The 19,853-nt window shown below is 40.6% G+C and overlaps 1 protein-coding gene across 2 annotated transcripts in view; it reads right to left on the bottom strand.

Moving 5' to 3' along the window:
- LOC110533842 (ephrin-B1) overlaps window positions 1-19,853 on the bottom strand; it is a 79,502-nt gene that overhangs the window by 37,555 nt on the left and 22,094 nt on the right. For both annotated transcript variants that reach the window (XM_021618384.3, XM_090186556.1), the window contains exon 2: window positions 1,854-2,131. In XM_021618384.3, the coding sequence (XP_021474059.1) occupies window positions 1,854-2,131 (278 nt within the window). The remainder of the gene's footprint in view (window positions 1-1,853; window positions 2,132-19,853) is intronic.

Genomic DNA, 19,853 nt, shown 5'->3' on the forward strand with positions numbered 1-19,853 from the left:
GGCTTACGAACATATATATTTTATTTCTTGTCTGTGTCTGACATACACTGAGTGTACAAAACATTAAGAACACCTGCTCTTTCCATGACATAGACTGACCAGGTGAATCCAGGTGAAAGCTATGATTCCTTAATGATATCACTTGTAAAATCCACTTCAATCAGTGTAGATGAAGGGGAGGAGACTGGTTAAAGAAGGATTGTTAAGTCTTGAGACAACTGAGACTTGGATTGTGTATGTGTGCCATTCAGATGGTGAGTGGGTACAACAAAAGATTTAAGTGCATTTGAATGTGGTATGGTAGTAGGTTTGTGTCAAGAACTGCAACGATGCTGGGATTTTCACGCTCAACAGTTTCCCTTGTATATCAAGAAGGGTCCACCACCCAAGGGGGTGAGCAACTCAATATTAGGAAGGTGTTCTTAATGTATTGAAATATAGAAGTTGACCACTATTGATCAGATCATCAAAGACACAAAGTCAGTAAGATCTCAGAGAGACTCACACTGACAGCAGCACTCTTGGCAATAGACGTCCTGCGTTGTATTAAACCATACTTTGATTTACGAGGAAACAATTGAATCAGCAGTGTAGAGTGCACTCTGCCTCGCCTCTCGTCTTCATCACTAATCCATCACTACTCAGAAAGCTACAGAGTTCACTAATTAAACAAGCACTTGAGCTCATTTCCCCTATATCAAGGGTGTTTAAACAAACAAAAAAAGCCACTGCTTTTCAAATGGATGTCAAAAGGATACTGGATACCTGATCCAACATACTGTACATGTGTGGCTGGGACACCTCTTACACATTCAGTGTGCACACGTTTTGATAAATGTGGCCCATTTACTCGCGAAACCACATAAATCGTTCTTTTGGAACAAGACTAAAGAACATGAGAAAAATATACTGACTGCTTTCAAGGATAGTCGAAAATGTAATCGGTTTGTGGCAAATATGCAATATGTTTGCTTTCCTCACAGGGAAGTATCAAAACTGCAAGCCTTTTTTTTTCATGCTTCACCAGTCATTCAGAATGTTTTGATAGGTCATTCACGTTGGGTTGGAAGACATTAGTGAGACTGGACATTATGGTGTCATTGATGTTCTATTGCTAGATCTCTGAGAGGATAGGACAATAGCAGAGTACCTTCCCCAGCCAGCCACCAGTGATTGTCTAAAGACATACCATGTGGATTAGAGGGTTAAAGAAAAGCAGCCGTGGGCCTGTGGAGTCAGTTGAAGTCGATTATGTGCTGGTGTTAGGATGTCAGAGCCAATGGGCCCGGCTCAGCGATGTGTAACAGAACAAATCAGGCCTGCTTGACTGGAGCTGACCCCTCTGCCACTGAGTTTTAGTGTTATTGCAACTGACCGGATCTGACAGAAACGATTTTGCCTCAAAAAATTTAAGTGCCTTGTGAATCCTTTGTATTCCATGTCAGGACTGTATTAAAGGAATACTTCGGGATTTTGGCAAGGATGGCCCTTATCTTCTTCCCCAGTGTCAGAGTTTTATGTATTTACTATGAAGGAAGTTAGAGATAGTTTCGTGAGCCAATGCTAGCTAGCGTTAGCACAATGACTGGAAGTGTATGGGTATCTGCTAACATGGATACCCATAGACATCCAGTCATCCAGTCAACTCTAGTACTTAGTTCAAACTGCACTCAGTCATAAAAAATGGTATCCACAAGTTCATCGGACTCTGGGGAAGTAGTTCAAAAATCCCAAATGATCCCTTTAAACTATGAACAATAAATGAACAATTATGTTGTAATTTGTAAGCATAAATAAAATGTTTATAGATGGTGTAAAATAAGATACAGTAAGGTAAAACGCCAGATACTCACATGTGATGAAGTAGTTGATGTTCTTTTTGAACTCCAGGCCCATGTAGTTTGGACTGAACTCCTGAAACTTGATGGTGAATTTGATGTCCTTCTCAGGTTTATTGCAGTTGACCAACACATTGGGGTCCATGACCGTGCTGCACTGGTCTGCCTGGTCCTTCTTCACCAGGTACAGTTTGTAAAACTCATATGGCCGCCCCATGTCTGCCTTTGGGCAGATAATGTCCAGCTTGTCCCCTATCTCTGGGTAGATCACCAAGCCCTTCCCATACTGAAATCTGAAACAGACAAAATATGACAGAGAAATCTTAGAATATTTCAAATATTCTAATAACCATACATGCAACGTTTGGGCATACATCACATTAATTGTGTAAGTGTGTAATAACACTGTAAAATGCCATTCTTCGCTTCACACAAGTGTTTTTTTTTTTCTGTGTCTGGCTGAACAGCGATTAAGGGGGCATTCACACCAAATTGGTTTGGAGTGTTTTTTCCGAACTCTGGTGCATTAATCCCCCTAGTTCGGTTCATTTGGACTGGTCTACGCACTAAACAAAGCATCGTGGTTCGTTCAAAAAGGGTGGTCTCGGTCCGATTCAATTCAGATAGTGGTGGTGTGGTTCTTTGCAGGTGAGAACGCAGTCCAGACCAAACACAGGAAAAAAGAACCAGAGTTGCGTAGTCATATTAGTTTGTTAAGTGCGAGCATAATTTGATATCTTTGAAACATTGTGAGAGTTGATGCATTTAGGAGCACATCCAATGCAGACGGGGGCGATACCGGGAATATAGGCTACTGAATATAGCATATTCACTACGCAGTTAGAGCGGCAATTGCGCTGTTTCCTCCCGCATGTTGTTGAAAAACCAAAGTAATATGAAGATTGGGAAACAAAAGTGATGCTTTATAATAATCATGGATGGACATTTTTGTCCAAAAAACAAATGACTTGCATGGGCACGTGGTTTTGTTTAGGAATTTTTGTTTGTTTGACATTTGGAAATGTGAAACCAACCGGGCCAAGTGAAAGAAATGCAAAGAATCATACTATTCTAACCGATTTGAACTATAGCTCAAAACTGTGTGAAAACGCTCAAATATAGAGTAGATTGTTTGTTATTTCACTTCACTTAAAGCCGGTGCAAAATAAATCATGAGTGAATTCATTGCAAGGAACAGGTTAAGGGAAGCAGGGGCGGGTATTTACAACATCAAACACACAGATAACAACCGAGAGCCCAAGCAGATATACGGTAAACACATGCATTCATTTACATGAATTCCCTTTGATTTAAAACACTGTAAACAAAGCAAACATACAGCACATTGCCAGGGTAGATGTCAATAGGAAATCAGTATGACAGAGGGCTGCAGGGGTCCTGACTGAGCTTAATCTGCGCCCGGCGAGGGAGAGTATAGATAAACACACAGCACTGTGATGGTCAGATGGCATGCATGCCTTATCGAGATGCTCCACGCCTTATCTTTCACATTCATTTTGATATCTTCTCTCTAACTCAAAGCAACAGACACTGCTGAATTCTATTTGAGGATTTGGACCCGCTGATTGCCTTTGGTGTGTGATACTTTGAGTGGTTTCATTTCCTTTTTGCCTTCTTGATAAGAACCCTTAGGTCTGCCGACATGCTTAATCCACACAATTCATTATAAAAGAAGAGCTGATGTAGGCAATATTTGATCTGGTACTGTAAGAAGTCAAACAAATCTGTGTTGAATGTATTTTTGTTCAGCTTAAAGTCTAAACAACCTTGTCCTAGTAACCAGAGTGACGTTGCTCAATTTGATAATGACGTATTTGGTTACGGTGGAGACGGAAAGGGACAATCTGATCCTTATTTACATTTGATTTGCATATACACTCTTCCAGACCAGTTAAATTAGTTAAATAAAGGTAATAAAACATATACTGAAGCAGAACTGGCATACTATTACCATACTGTACATAAAGACCAAGCAGAGTGCACAGTCTGGAGTCAGCACAGTTTGCCTGGCCCTGCGGTTAGCTTGGTGTTGTCTTTGTTTCTCAGACAGTGGGTCCTCTGTTTGGCTTCTCAAACTCGTTTGATTTGCCCTTATCCTCAGGCTTCTTCAGAGACTGATCAAATGTCTGGCTTTAGTTTTCATATTGTCTACAATGTGTTTCTGAGCCAAAGGAAATGCATTCTTCAACGTGTGTAGGCTACATAATGCAGCTCTGTTAGCTAACTTTCTCAAACTAAAGACTTTCGCATGCTTCGGTTCGGTTGGCACCTAGCCGAGAACGCAACGAGTGTGCTCGCATACGCCTTTAAAATACCTTTGCTTGAGCAACAAAAACAAAGCGTCAATAGTACCGTTTGTCCATCTTGAGACTCCGTAGCCAGTATACACTTCCTCAAAAGTCTAAAATAACTCAAGAAATCTGTCATTAATTTTTACGTTTTTGTCAAGGAGATCTTAGTCGTGCAATTTTACTCCTAACTAAGATGTTTGGAGCAGTATTTCTCAAGTGATTTTCTTTTCTTCATGGAAACGATTCATCTCTTATTGAATGACAACAAACACGTCATTAAAGAATCCCTACTATTGACCAATCACCGGAGACCAAAACGAACAAAAACTGTTCTGAACTGTTTCGGATGGGAAGCATGCAGATGCCTTAACATTCAAACCTCCACAAAGCAGAAATGCTCTCTCTGCTATAATCCTCTGTATTTGCGATCATGGGACCCTGAGAGGATAAGGTAAACGGCCACGGGCCAGCACAAAGTAATGCGGCTAACAAAGGGTTCACTGCATTTGCGGTAACCGTCAACTAGCAACATACTGTATAAAAAAAGAAACCAAACCAACTGTTTTTCAAACTAAAGTGACCAACACATAATTCATAGCTGTCTACAAATCCGACACTGATTGTCTCATTCTGTAGTCTCTCAGCAGTAGCCCCTTCTTCAGTTCACTTTTATGGCTTCACACAAGCATCTCAAAATGGAGTACTTCAACAGACAAATATGACAAAAACCATGTTAGATATCTCTCTATACACTGGCAGAGCAATTGCTGTTGATAGTTGGCCGACTCTGCGTGGGCCAACAAAAATAGAGAATAGTACATGTACAAAAACACCAACAATAAATGCCCCAAACCTGACTAAATGAACAACAGAGTGTAGATGGCAGAGAAGGATATAACTCAAGGATAACTTTAAAACCACGTAATACCATGTCTGCTGCTGCTCTGTGCTGATTAGGATGTCTCAGGTTTTGTGACGCTTCTTTGCCTGCCTATTATTACTATTATTAACAATTTTACAAGTAGATGTCCAAACAGATTCTCCATTCCCTTTGTATTGATCCAACAGGACTGATGCTCAGAAGAGCTAAGAGGCCGAGCAAAAGACTGTTCAGATTCAAGACTGAACACTGGAAATTACAGGTCATCTTCACGATTAAGGCTTTAAGCTCTGAATATCCTCCCACTACTCTAGTTTCCATAGGAAATGTGGTTTAAAGAGTGACAATTTAACATGGCAAGCAGGAGTTTATATTTTTATTCATCACTATTATTTTCAGGGACAGATATCAGCAGAGACAGTGGGGTATTATGTGTGTTTTAAAGTGGAATGAATATGAATGAGATTGATTGGCATATTCATCAGGAGTGCTCAATGGTTGCCATTTCATTCAGTTTGCCCGTCATACAAATCCTTTCATGTCTTTTCAATGGTCATTTTTCATCAGAAGAAGACAGGTATTATTACAGCTCTCCACAGTCAGTGGGGTTTTAAAGTGCTGTTATCTGCACGTGCAGCGAGCACACCAGGATCCTTTTCAGTTTAGGATGCATGGTGATCCTCAAATAAAATGCATTATATAGAATATGGGTACAAGCATGTTCAAATCACCATCATTCATTGTTACAACATAGAGATGTTTTACTCAAGGTCTTAAAAAAGGCAGAATCAAACAAGTAACTTACATTTACATAAACGATCACAGACAATAGTGGGGGAAAAACAATGAATGGTCAGTCTCATTCTGGATAGTGATACAATGACAATAAGCAAAATAGCTATCAGCATAATAACATCTGCAACTATTGACTTGAAATTCAATTGTCAAGGTCTTCCAGGGCAGGGAAAAATAGCAATGTTGCACTGAGTGCATTTGTGAAAACAGATTAAAAAAAGATTGGATTTGATTTCAATATTGAGCTAATCCTCCATGACCAGGTTGCCTCTCCTCCTGCTGCACGTTGCCACCCTGGGCCTGATGCTGCCTCCGCTTCGAGGCCCCTGAGATCCTGTTTAACATAATTAGGTACCAGGTCAACCCCTTATCACAGCCTCACATGCAAAATAAAATTAACTGGGGTCCAGCAGAGACACAATATGGTGACTGCTGCTCTCAATCTCAAGACACAGCCCCTCAAAGTCAATAATCTAATAAACATTAGAAAAACACCCAGTTTAAACCGTGGGGGAATTATTGCTTATAGATAAGCGGCTGCTAGATTAAGCCAGCTTCTGTTAACATTTTACAGCATAGTTATCTTAATGTTTGATCATTCTAAAAACATTGAGTGAGTGACAAGTTAAATTAACACTCCTTTAAGACAAACTTTGATTGTTCTCCTTGCTCTGAAATCAAAGCATAAAAATTAAGTCAATATTTTGTTTGAATGTTAAATTGATGTTTTAGGAGTCAACATATTTGCATTAAAATATACTTCCCAAGGCTACAACCTCAGGCGGACATTTGGCTCCATTATGGTCAAACACTGAATCACAGACATTCAATCAGCCTGTCAATGAAGATGTCAACTTCTGTGAACCATCACTGATACATGCCTCTGGTTGAACAAACCAAGCAGACATCTAATCAAATAAAAACACAAATGTCCCAGTATCTTTCCCACTGCTAGCAAAACTACTTAATCAAATACGTGTCAAATACACCAGGTGCAAGGGGACAAACTCAAGCAATATGGGCAAAGTTGAAGAAGCAAACTGATCTCCATTGTCTGCGCTGCTCATTATCAAACTGTGGAAAGACTGAAAAATAGCCCTCCTTTGTTCTTCACTCATTTGGGCCTCCTACACACTTAGAGCCTAGGCAGTTCCATTCAGGCTTTGGAGGAGACAAGGCCTCATTCTCTCGCCAATCGGATTTACAAGATGCACCATTAGGGCATAAACAAGTTGCCATGGAAACATTATGGTTTTTGCACAATCTGTCCCTTTTCCTCTCCCTTCTTCCCCCCCATCCTCTCTGATTGAAAATGATTAAACAATATACAGCTGTAGGGAGGGAAAATATGTTATCTTATTCAAAATGAAGGTAAAGACTTACATGTACTTTCGTCTGTGACTAATATGTGAAGTCAATTTATTCAAAGCCAGGAAAATAATATAAAATATAGGTTTGAAGTTACATTGTATGCGATACAACCCCACCCCCAGAGTGACAAATGATAAACTTCATAGGACATCATTATCACAGTGTTCTGCTTTTCTCATTTTAACATGAAGCACCCAGGTTCTCTCTCTCTCTTTACCAATTAAAGAGCTACAATTCGTAGTCCATGCAAATGAAGTTTATTCATTCACATGCTCTCACAATGCTACTGAGCTCTTCTCACAGCCAAGGGGGAAAAGGAGCTCTCATAAGTGGCATCGCCACACTCTCCTCCCCCCTTCATACATTCCAAGGGGGAATTCAAGCACATGACTTGGCAGACCCCTCCATCCCACAATGCCTCTCTGCTGGAGGATTTAGGCTATCCAATGGAATATCAGAGAGCAGTGCAACTAGTCTGACACTCTAAAGCAGTCACCATTCATACAACACTCTCAATAGGCCTCGGGCTAGCTAGAAGGCAGGATACACTCTACATTCAAACATGCACTTTGCATACTTAGTTATTTAATATATAGATATAATGATCAGTACATTTGAGTTGAAGACACAATTGACTATGCAAACTTGCTGTTGACTACTTTTCTTTTGCAGTTGAAGGATGTTGGGCTCTCCAAAAGAAACTTTTCTTTATTTCACCATAAGTAGTTTTCCCCTAGTCCTATTTTCAATGTTGGCTAAAAATGGAGATTGGCAGGTATAGTTTTCCTTCATGCCTGCAAATCATTAACTAACAGAAAAACATCTTCTTGCTCTGACAGTAATTTGAGGGTAAGGGAACCACAGCCCAAATGAGCTGTTATGCAGAGAGGGAAGAAAAACAAATGCCTCAAAAAAGAAAATCAACATACATCAAATCTTAAAAACATTTCCTGCAAGTCTGTGATTGTGTTAAAATACTGAAAAAAAATATAAACACAACATGTAAAGTGTTAGTCCTTATGTTCCATGAGCAATTTTCCAAAAAGCTTTATTTCTCTCAAATTTTGTGCACAAATGTATATACATCCCTGTTAGTGAGCATTTCTCCTTTGCCAAGTAATCCATCTACATGACAGGTGTGGCATTTCAAGAAGCTGAATAAACAGCACAATAATTACACAGGTTCACCTTGTGCTGGGGACAATAAAAGGCCACTCTAAATTGTGCAGTTTTGTCACACAAATAAATGCCACAGATGTCTAGTTTTGAGGGAGCATGCAAACGGCATGCTGACTGTATGAATGTCCACCAGAGCGGTTGCCAGAGAATTGAATGTTCATTTCTCTACCATAAGCAGCCTCTGTCGTTTTAGAGAATTTGGCAGTACATCCAACCGGCTTCACAACCGCAGACTACATGTAACCACGCCAGCCCAGGACCTCCACATCCGGCTTCTTCACCTGCGGGATCGTCTGAGACCAGCCACCCGGACAGCTGATGAAACTGAGGAGTATTTCTGTCTGTAATAAAGCCCTTTTGTGTGGAAAAACTCCTTCTGATTACCTGGGCCTGGCTCCCCAGTGGGTGGGCCTGGCTCCTAAGTGGGCGGGCCTATGTCCTCCAAGGCCCACCCATGGCTGCGCCCCTGCCCAGTCACATGAAATCCATAGATTAGAGCCTAATTTATTTATTTAAATTGACTGATTTCCTTCAAGTAACTGTAACTGAGTAAAATGGTTGAAATTGTTGCATGTTACATTTATATTTTTGTTTCGGTATATATTTCAGATATGGATGTTGCTTTCCTGTTCAAAAGACTGCATCTGAAACAGTTAGTACTGGTCAATAAATTATTACTGTAGCGTTATAAAAACGATTGCCATATTGTACACATTTTCTGTTTGTTTTGCTTTAGGTTGATTCTGTTTGTACTTCATATAATTGCCAAGCGGAACATATCATGTAAACAGAAATGTACAGCCATTCATGGGGTCGAGTATAAAAAGGCCTGTGATACCATTCACCCCTAAACCAATTCCTTGGTTAAGGTTGCTCAAATACAGACTGGTCATTGATTAGAGTTCAGTGTGGAATAATGGCTTTTGTGTCAATGGGCTATACTGTGGTTTACAGAGGCCCTCGTGCATCACTTAAGTATCACAGCAATTTCAACGAACCAAGAAATTTTGCCCTCAACAAGGATTTGTAAAGCAGATGGCCAGTTCGTGTCCAGTGGTGGAAAAGGTACCCAATTGTCATACTTGAGTAAAAGTAAAAAGGTACATTAAAAGGGGCTCCCGAGTGGCGCAGCGGTCTAAGGCACTGCTCCTCAGAGCAAGAGGCGTCACTACAGTCCCTAGTTTAGAGTTTCATAGGGCTGCACATAATTGGCCCGGGTTTGGCCGGGGTAGGCCGTCATTGTAAATAAGAATTTGTTCTTAACTGACTTGCCTGGTAAAATAAATAGAAAATAACAAGCAAAAGTGAAATTCACCCAGAAAAATACTACTTTGGTAAAAGTCTAAAAGTATCTGGGGTTTGAATGTATGGTGGAAGTGGTGGAAAAGTGGTGGAAAGGGTACTGAATTGTCATACTTGAGTAAAAAGTAAAAGCTATACATCAAATTCATTATATTAAGCAAACCAGATGGCACAAAGGTTATTTTTTATATATTTTTCCCGAGATAGCCAGGGGCACACTCCAACCCTCAGACATCATTTACAAACGCAGTATTTGTGTTTAGTGAGTCGGTGCGTGAATTGGACCATATTTCTGTCCTGCCTGAACATTTAAAATGTAACGAGTACTCTTGGGTGTCAGGGAAAATGTATGGGAGTAAAAAGTACATATTTCCTTTAGGAATGTCATGGAGTAAAAGTAGTCAGAAATATAAATAGTTAAGTACAGATACCCCCAAAAAATGACTTAAGTACCACTTCAAACTATGTTGACTTAGTTACAGAGGATCAGGCACAGAGATGTCATGCCCATAGGGGGCACAGGGCTCCTTATGTTCTCCCGAGTGAAGCAGCGGTGAAAGGCACTGCATCTTAGAGCAAGAGGCGTCACTGCCGTCCCTGGTTCGAATCCAGGCTGCATCACATCTAGCTGTGATTGGGAGTCCCATAGGGTGGAGCACAATTGGTCTGGGGTAGGCTGTCATTGTAAATAGAATTTGTTCTTAACTGACTTGCCTAGTTAAATAAAAAGAATAGGGGCACATGTCCTCTCAGACTTGTCCTGCAAAAGAAACATTGCCACTTAGCAATTGTATGAAGTTGGCTTTAGCTAGTCCAGATTGGGAACCTATCTACCAACCTCATAACTAGCTGTCAAGAAGCCATTTGAGGCTATCAATCACGTTAGAGTAGCCAACTATCTTAGCTGACAAGGTTGGTAGACTAAATGTACTACATGTAAGCAAGCATTAACTGACTAAGTGTCACATTCCTTTCAATCTTTTACCCAGATTTTAGCAGAAATGCAGAGAAGCATATTTAGTTTCTTTAAACAAGAACCACCAGTCAGGAGGATACAGACATATTTTTTTTTTACATAGATTTATGCACAATTATTAAGGCTCTTGCAGGAATTGCAGGAAAAGGCTGTTTCGGACCACACCCCAGCCATCCTCACGTATTGTGTGCCCCCTCAGATTTTTGGGGTGCATGATGCCCCTGATCAAGCACAGTTAAACAGCTAGAGGGCTGGTAATGTGTTATCATAAAGTTGCCATACCCTCACTGAAATGTTCAAATACATATCGAAGAAGGAAGGGTAAACCCTGGAGCAACAGATGCCCCCAACAGGCGGAGAGAGATAATCACCCTCCTTACTAAATTTGCTTTCTGGTCTCCAGCGCATGGAGCTGCCTGAGATTACAGTGATACAGTAATTGGCAACATGGCTGTGACTCTTCCAGATCAAGAGCCCAGTTTGGAGTATATACGTTCTTGTGGGCTGAAGACTGAAGCCCAAGGCTGGCTGTGTGAATTATCGAATGATCCCAATTACCTTCAAGCAGGCTAAGGATTCTGCAAAAGGCCAGTGGCAGTATGAAGAGTTGTCACTATGACTGGGGTTTGATTCAGTGTAGTAACACCCTCCTACACATCGAACAGTGACCAATGGCTAAACCTAATAACTCACTGGACAATTATCAGTCACATCATAGAAGTGCACAGCAGACAAGTTGAATGCTGAGAAATCATATCTGTCTACTACACAGTGCTTAAACACATATAAATGTGTATAAAACACGCACACATATCCACGCTATAAACACTTGATATCAGACACAGAAGCAGAAAAGTGCCTGCTGTATGACTAATTTAGACATTTCCTTTTCAACTGAAAATCTTTCCACACCTCCTTCTTGTCATATGCGTAAATGTGTCCCAGCTTATGCTGTAAAATACAAACAGGATTTCTAAATGATAAATTCCACCTAGAAGTGAGAGTGGGATTCACCACATAAAATTCACCACCATAAAAATACAACTCGGCAACTGAGGCAAGCATGAACATCAACTGGACTTTTAAAGCCTACATCTGAGGGGTGGTAACTCTTTTAAACAGCTATGCCACTCTGACCACAAGGGCCTCGTACCAAAAACTTTGTTTAAATATTTGTTTTCTGAGATGTGGAAATACTGACTTATCTACACTCTTAAATCTAAATACAAAAATGAGTACAGTAAATAAAATCTAGGCCCTTTCTAAGCAGGTTGGAGACAGAGGCAGTCCAGGGTCACTGTGGTCCTGAGAGACACGTTTTCAGTCCTGGAGGAAGCCCAACCCCAGATGGACTCTGATCTGCTTCACAAGGAAACCGGCTACAGGCTGTAGACCCAGGGGGCCTAGTGGCAGCCCAGCAGACCAGGCCTGATCTGAACGGTGGCCAAAACACACTGAGTGATAGAAGAGCGCTCCATACCACAAGGTCCTCAGGATGCTCCTTAAATTTGTTTTTTTTTAGGCGTCTGCCTCTGACTGTGATATGTGCTTCTAATGAGGAGATATCCGGGTGGCCTCATGGAGACAGGGATGACATGATGAGACATGCTGTGTTATAATATGCAGGGGTAAACAGACTATTACCTGGGATCGGAGAGGAAGGTGACATCCATACCCTGCTACTCGATAAGAGGGGGAGATTTTCTGTTCAGTATCAAAAGGGCTTTGACAACATTTCTCTGTGATGTGTTTCTGAGGCAGGTGCCCTGGATAACATACCAGGAATATATTTGGCTGCATGGCACATGGAAATAAATATATCACATATTTACCACAGGAGACTACTAGCTAGCACTTGCTATGGACATACATTTGAATCAGAGGTATTTACAGTATACAAAATGGTCAACCACTCAGTGTTTTTATTGTTTGGGTTTATGTATCTTTCTGTGATAGCAAAGAAGGGAAAAAAAAGACAACCTAATTTCAATATCCTCCAACACAGACCAATGCAAAACTAAAACCACCATAAAGATGTTCAGATAGTGCCTCTTCTGTTGTTGCATCCCTTCAAGGGTACTAGGAAAAGTGTATAGAAAGAAATGTATACAAATCAATGGGGCATATAAAAAGCAGAACTTTTTAAACTTATTTTTAAAAGTTGCCTCAACACTGCTTACACAACTCGTGTTCTCTGCTTTTTTCTCAGTTTTGCCTTGGTTTGGGGAAGGTAATTAGCTACTTTGAGTCCAGCAAGGCAGCATAATTTGTCTTGCTCACGCCCGGCAAAACAGAAGCAAGTCATTGCTGATAATAAGTCTGAAGAACGCATTTGACCTTAGGACTGTTCCCATATGCAAAAGCATGGCAACAGTAGCTCAGGACAAAACCTGACAGGCAGGCAATATTCATAATGCAACTGAACAAACTATAAGGGGTCTAATGTTTTTTTTAAACATTTGTAACAGTGTTCAATATTTATCTTTCTTTGCTAGGAAATGGCCCATCACAACTATTGTTCAAGCCTCAATTGGACAAGCAAAGCATTCCTGGGGCAGGTTCCCCAGATATGTTCATGACTTTTGCCCACATTCCCATCGCTTTGGTTAGGAGGAGAGAATGCCACAGGTCAGAGGAATGAGACGATGAGGCTGGCTCCTTTCTTCCCCCTTCAGGTTTGACATGGAATACGTGATTGGCAGCTCTCTTTACTTTCCCCCAGTCAGAAAAATATCTCAATAATACAATCTGACTCCGACCAGTCCACTGGCAACAAGTACATATGATTCTAAATAAGAACTTTCTCCAAATTATTTTGAGGTAATGCATTAGCAATGTACATACAGCTTTAAGATGTATTTGTCAACAAATATGATTCATAGTATTTCCAAATGTTACCCTCGCTACATTTCCTATCTGAGAGACTGCAGTCTTGCTTGAGGCGAAAACAAACCTTTCAGTGGATGTAGAATATTGCTCACTGACATTCCCAGGCAGCATTTGATGTGAGTGAGGGTGATCTGAATTCAGCGGGAATGTTCATAACTGTACTGTTACAGGAAGGACTTAAATCAGTGGTTTTAAGTACTTCAGTAAAAATACTTTAAAGTACTACTTAAGTATACTGAGCAAAAATGTAAATGCAACATGTAAAGTGTTGGTCCCATGTTCAATGAGCTGAAATAACAGATCCCAGAAATGTTTCATACGCACAAAAAGCGTATTTAACAAAATACATTAAAAAAAGTGCACAAATTTGTTTACAAACTTGTTAGTGAGCATTTATCCTTTTCCAAGATAATCCATCCACCTGACAGGTGTGGCATATTAAGAAACTAATTAAACAGCATTATCATTACACAGGTGCACCTTGTGCTGGGGACAATAAAAGTCCACTCTAAAATGTGCAGTTTGTCACACAATGCAACAGATGTCTCAAGTTTTGTAGGAGTGTGCAATTGGCATGCTGACTGCATGTCCACCCAAGCTGTTGCCAGAGAATTCAATTTTAATTTCTCTACCATAAGCCACATCCAAAGTCATTTTAGAGAATTTGGCAGAACGTCCAACCAGCCTCACAACCGGGCAGATGGCAGACAACGTGTATGGTGTTGTGTGGTTGAGCGGTTTGCTGATGTCAAAGTTGTGAACAGAGTGCCCTACGGTGGCGGTGGGTTTATGGTATGGGCAGACATAAGCTACGGACAATGAACACAATTTAATTTGAAAGATGGCATTTTATATGCACAGAGATACCGTGACAACGAGATCCTGAGGCCCATTGTCGTGCCATTCATCCGCCACCATCACCTCATATTTCAGTATGATAATGCACAGCCACATGTCGCAGGGATCTGTACACAATTCTTGGAAGCTGACAATGTCCCCAGTTCTTCCATGGCTTGCATACACACCAGACATGTCACGCATTGAGCATGTTTGGGATGCTCTGGATCGACGTGTATGACAGCATGATCAGGTTCCCGCCAATATCCAGCAACTTCACACAGCCATTGAAGATGAGTGGGACAACATTCCATTGGCCACAACCAACAGCCTGATCAACCCTATGTGAAGGAGATGTCGCACTACATAAGGAAATGATGGTCACACCAGATATTGACTGGTTATCTGATCCACGGCCCTACATTTTTTTCAAGATATCTGTATCCAACAGATGCATATCTGTATTTCCAGTCATGTGAAATCCATAGAGTAGGGCCTAATGAATTTATTTCAATTGACTGATTTTCTTATATGAACTGTAAATATACTATTTATATTTTTTACAACTAACTTTTACTCCACTAGATTCCTAAAGAAAATATATGTACTTTTTACTCACATACAGTTTCCCTGACACCCAAAAGTACTTGTTACATTTTGAGTGCTTAGCAGGACAGGAAAATGGTCCAATTCACGCACTTATCAGGAGCACATCCCTGGTCATCCATACTGTCGCTGATCTGGTGGACTCACTAAACACAAATGCTTTGTTTGTGCCGTCTGGTTTGATAAGGAATGTGAAATTATTTATACTTTTGGTACTTACAGTGGGGCGAAAAAGTATTTAGTCAGCCACCAATTGTGCAAGTTCTCCCACTTAAAAAGATGAGAGAGGCCTATAATTTTCATCATAGGTACACTTCAACTATGACAGACAAAATGAGAAAACAAAATCCAGAGAATCACATTGTAGGATTTTTAATGAATTTATTTGCAAATTATGGTGGAAAATAAGTATTTGGTCAATAACAAAAGTTTATCTCAATACTTTGTTATATACCCTTTGTGGGCAATGACAGAGGTCAAACATTTTCTGTAAGTCTTCACAAGGTTTTCACACACTGTTGCTGGTATTTTGGCCCATTCCTCCATGCAGATCTCCTCTAGAGCAGTGATGTTTTGGGGCTGTTGATGGGCAACACGGACTTTCAACTCCCTCCAAAGATTTTCTATGGGGTTGAGATCTGGAGACTGGCTAGGCCACTCCAGGACCTTGAAATGCTTCTTACGAAGCCACTCCTTCGTTGCCCGGGCGGTGTGTTTGGGATCATTGTCATGCTGAAAGACCCAGCCCAACGTTTCATCTTCAATGCCCTTGCTGATGGAAGGAGGTTTTCACTCAAAATCTCACGATACATGGCCCCATTTATTCTTCCTTTACACGGATCAGTCGTCCTGGTCCCTTTGCAGAAAAAAGTAGGTATGATGTTCTTTGGATGCATCTCAGCATTCTTTGTCCTCCAAACACGACGAGTTGAGTTTTTACCAAAATGTTCTATTTTGGTTTCATCTGACCATATGACATTCTCCCAATCTTCTTCTGGATCATCCAAATGCTCTCTAGCAAACTTCAGACGAGCCTGGACATGTACTGGCTTAAGCAGGGGTACACGTCTGGCACTGCAGGATTTGAGTCCCTGGCGGCGTAGTGTGTTACTGATGGTAGGCTTTGTTACTTTGGTCCCAGCTCTCTGCAGGTCATTCACTAGGTCCCCCCCGTGTGGTTCTGGGATTTTTGCTCACCGTTCTTGTGATCATTTTGACCCCACGGGGTGAGATCTTGCGTGGAGCCCTGGATCGAGGGAGATTATCAGTGGTCTTGTATGTCTTCCATTTCCTAATAATTGCTCCCACAGTTGATTTCTTCAAACCAAGCTGCTAACCTATTGCAGATTCAGTCTTCCCAGCCTGGTGCAGGTCTACAATTTTGTTTCTAGTGTCCTTTGACAGCTCTTTGGTCTTGGCCATAGTGGAGTTTGGAGTGTGACTGTTTGAGGTTGTGGACAGGTGTCTTTTATACTGATAACAAGTTCAAACAGGTGCCATTAATACAGGTAACATGTGGAGGACAGAGGAGCCTCTTAAAAAAGAAGTTACAGGTCTGTGAGAGGCAGAAATCTTGCTTGTTTGTAGGTGACCAAATACATATTTTCCACCATAATTTGCAAATAAATTCATTAAAAATCCTACAATGTGATTTTCTGGATTTTTTTTCTCATTTTGTCTGTCATAGTTGAAGTGTACCTATGATGAAAATTACAGGCCTCTCTCATCTTTTTAAGTGGGAGAACATGCACAATTGGTGGCTGAGTAAATACTTTTTTGCCCCACTGTATGTATATTTGAGCAATTACATTTACTTTTGATACGTAACTATACTTCAAACCAAATATTTAGACTTTTACTAGTATTTTACTGGGTGACTGTCACTTTTACTTTAGTCACTTTCAAGTAAGGAAACTTTACTTTTACTCAAGTATGAAAATGAGGTACTTTTCCCACCACTTGGACTAAATGAGGATCTGGCACCGTGTTGGTGTTGCTGATCAGGTTACACACAGAACTGATTACCCTCTGCCCAATAAACCAGCAAATAAACAGGTTTTACTTGGCAAACTAGAAGAATGGATAACCTGAGTAGCCTGAGAGACCCATGTCAATTATTATAATATAAATTCCATTAAGGTGAATAAAAAAAGTCCCTAGCCTTGGATTTAAGACAGACGGGTAATGTGATCAATTGATTTGCTCAATGAGCTGCGTTGGCATGAATGATGTCTTCTATCCTAGAAGAGGCATCTGTAGCACTAATTCACCATTAGAGAAGCCAGAACTAAATCATTTGGCAGTAATAGCTGATATTGAAGCTGCTAACACCTCTTCCAGGAAAAAAAACTTGGTAGGCTCACAAAACACCTGGTTCAGTGCAAGTTGAAACATCTATGACACAACAGCCATTTGATTGTCAAGGCCTGTCTCAGGAACATGGAAAGACTGCAATAAATCCATATAAAAGCACAGATCATTTTCTATAGGAGCATTACACCACTTTACATGTTGAGCCCTGCACAACCGAAAAGTATTATCTAATGTGTTTAACCAAAACCCACCAAATGCACACATAACATCAAAGTAAGTACATGTCTTGGCCTGACCAGATTTGTGTCTGATGGCCCTCTCGTCCCCGTATTAACTACCAAACCAAAGAGACTCCTTTCAGAGTCAAGCCAGGGATGAGAAAATAACATGGGGTAATTGTACACAAGGGAACAAAAAGGAGCCCAGCCTGTCATTGGGAAAGACAACTCAATCTCATATTGGTTACTTGAGAGTAACACAATGTAACAATTCCACTGTGGGGATCACAGTCAACTTACGTATGTATGTTTGATTAGAGGGCATAGCTTGTGATCATATCAACATCTAAAATGGACCTTCTTTGTATCACAATGCTGGTCTGTCTTGTATAACCAGGTGACATCTATATAAATGCATATAGGATCTCCACCCAACACGTGGGAACATTCTGTTCACTGTCGAGAGGAAACAAGGTTAAAACGTTAAAACAACTTATTGACCTTTTCAGCACTTTGTGTGATTCTTTGTCACACTGGTTGTGAACAAGTTAGACCCCAAAGCAATGACATACATTTGCTGTCTATCTGCCTATTAACAGTGATACACAGGAGGGACTTTACAGAAACAGCCGACCACAGAATAATGTTAATAAGGGGGGATAATTGTATATTATTTGACACAATGTAATCTCAATCTCCTCAACACACTCAATGGAAAGGTAAACCAGTAAACTAAAATATAGGTTAACAGTAAGACTAGACAGATGTGTATGGAACATACTACATTTGCTAATGCACCATTTCATTTGAATAGCTAATTAGAAAAAGAGTTTCAACATTAGCTGACAGGAGTCAGAAGAAACAGGAGCAGTCTAAACAAAGCTGTTGTGATAGGGTTGGAACAGGTCTCCTTTAGTGCCTGGGGTGTGTATTACAGCTCTGGTCTGACAGACAGAAAGTTGACAGTCCTGTTCTTTCGTTGTTGTTTCAGTAGGGTTGTTCCCTTTTTAATTATAGTCTTCTCAAGAAACAATTTGTTTTTGTTTTTGAGGAACAGCTGGCTAATAGCTTAAGACAGCAGGGGGAAAGACACGCTATTAGGGAAGCTATATTATCACCATTAGTACCATCTGCAACAGATACTGGGCCTTAATCTCACTGAGATCGGCCACATTGACACCGGAGCCTTCCTCTACCCAACAAGTCTTCCCTTTTTTGGAGACAGCTGCAACCTTGCCTTGCAATGTGACTGTGGGCACGCACTGTTCTTCTAGCACTTGACCAGAACACGGATACAAAGTGATAACTGTGCTTAAGCAGACAATGCCAAATGCAGAAGACCACCACAGCCATAATGTCCGATCACAAAGCAAGTTCTATTTGGCTACTTTTTTCCCCCAGGAATGTCTTAATGAAATATTGCATAAGACTAGTTCATCCTCTTTATTAAGATGTAGAAATTAAACTCATATGTGATGTCTTCTACATGTTTGATTCTTGGAGATTTGATTCTTCCCTGGTTCTGCTTTCAACACACAGAGAACAATAAATGTATTAAAAATCCTGAAAATACTTTTTGTGTGCTAAGCCAGGCTATTTTACAAACCTCGCTCTGAGGGGGTAAATGCTGACACACTATAATAGCACTTGTCACGCAGCTGGCAATCTTAATGCCAGCACAATGTATCAGAGGACTGCTGTTTTCTGAGCTTCTTCCTACCCTCTTCTTTCAGCAGACAATTCAGTCCGACTAAATTTGGGAACATTGGAATCATTGCACAGCAGCTCCCCTAATATGGCAGAGATAATTTTGATGCGTGGATATTGTTCCCTGTATCAAATAACTATTAGGATTTGGGCATGTGTGTTAGTTGCTTTGGTATGGCAGATGTTGAGCTAACGGAGCTGTTTGAGGTGTCAACTGCTCAAACTCTCCCCTCTCTTCAAAAACACAGCAGTCAACCGTGAAAATAATTGTTCCTTTGTGTAAGGAGTCCATCGAGTTACTTGCCTTTTCCTTAGACTTACAATACATCTGTCAGTTTATATAATAAAGTTTAATTTCCCCTACAGCTACGCATGTGCACCAACCAGCCTGCACTCATGACAAATGCACCAAGACTAATTGCTCTAAGTTTTAGTGTGGAGAAAATTCTAACTCAAAAAGTAGGTTAAATCAGTCACTGGAGCATACATTTCTTTACACAGAATCTCAAATCAGTAAATCAGCTTCCCACCATTACTGTAACATTCGATGTCCCTCCTAACAATGGTTGTCAAGCAATCAAGTTCCAGCCAATACAGTCAGAGGATAACCATGACCACTCTATTGAAACA

Source organism: Oncorhynchus mykiss, chromosome 10 (genome assembly GCF_057628025.1).
Source record: "Oncorhynchus mykiss isolate SJ-2025 chromosome 10, ASM5762802v1, whole genome shotgun sequence".
In the NCBI taxonomy this organism is placed as follows: Eukaryota; Metazoa; Chordata; class Actinopteri; order Salmoniformes; family Salmonidae; genus Oncorhynchus; species Oncorhynchus mykiss.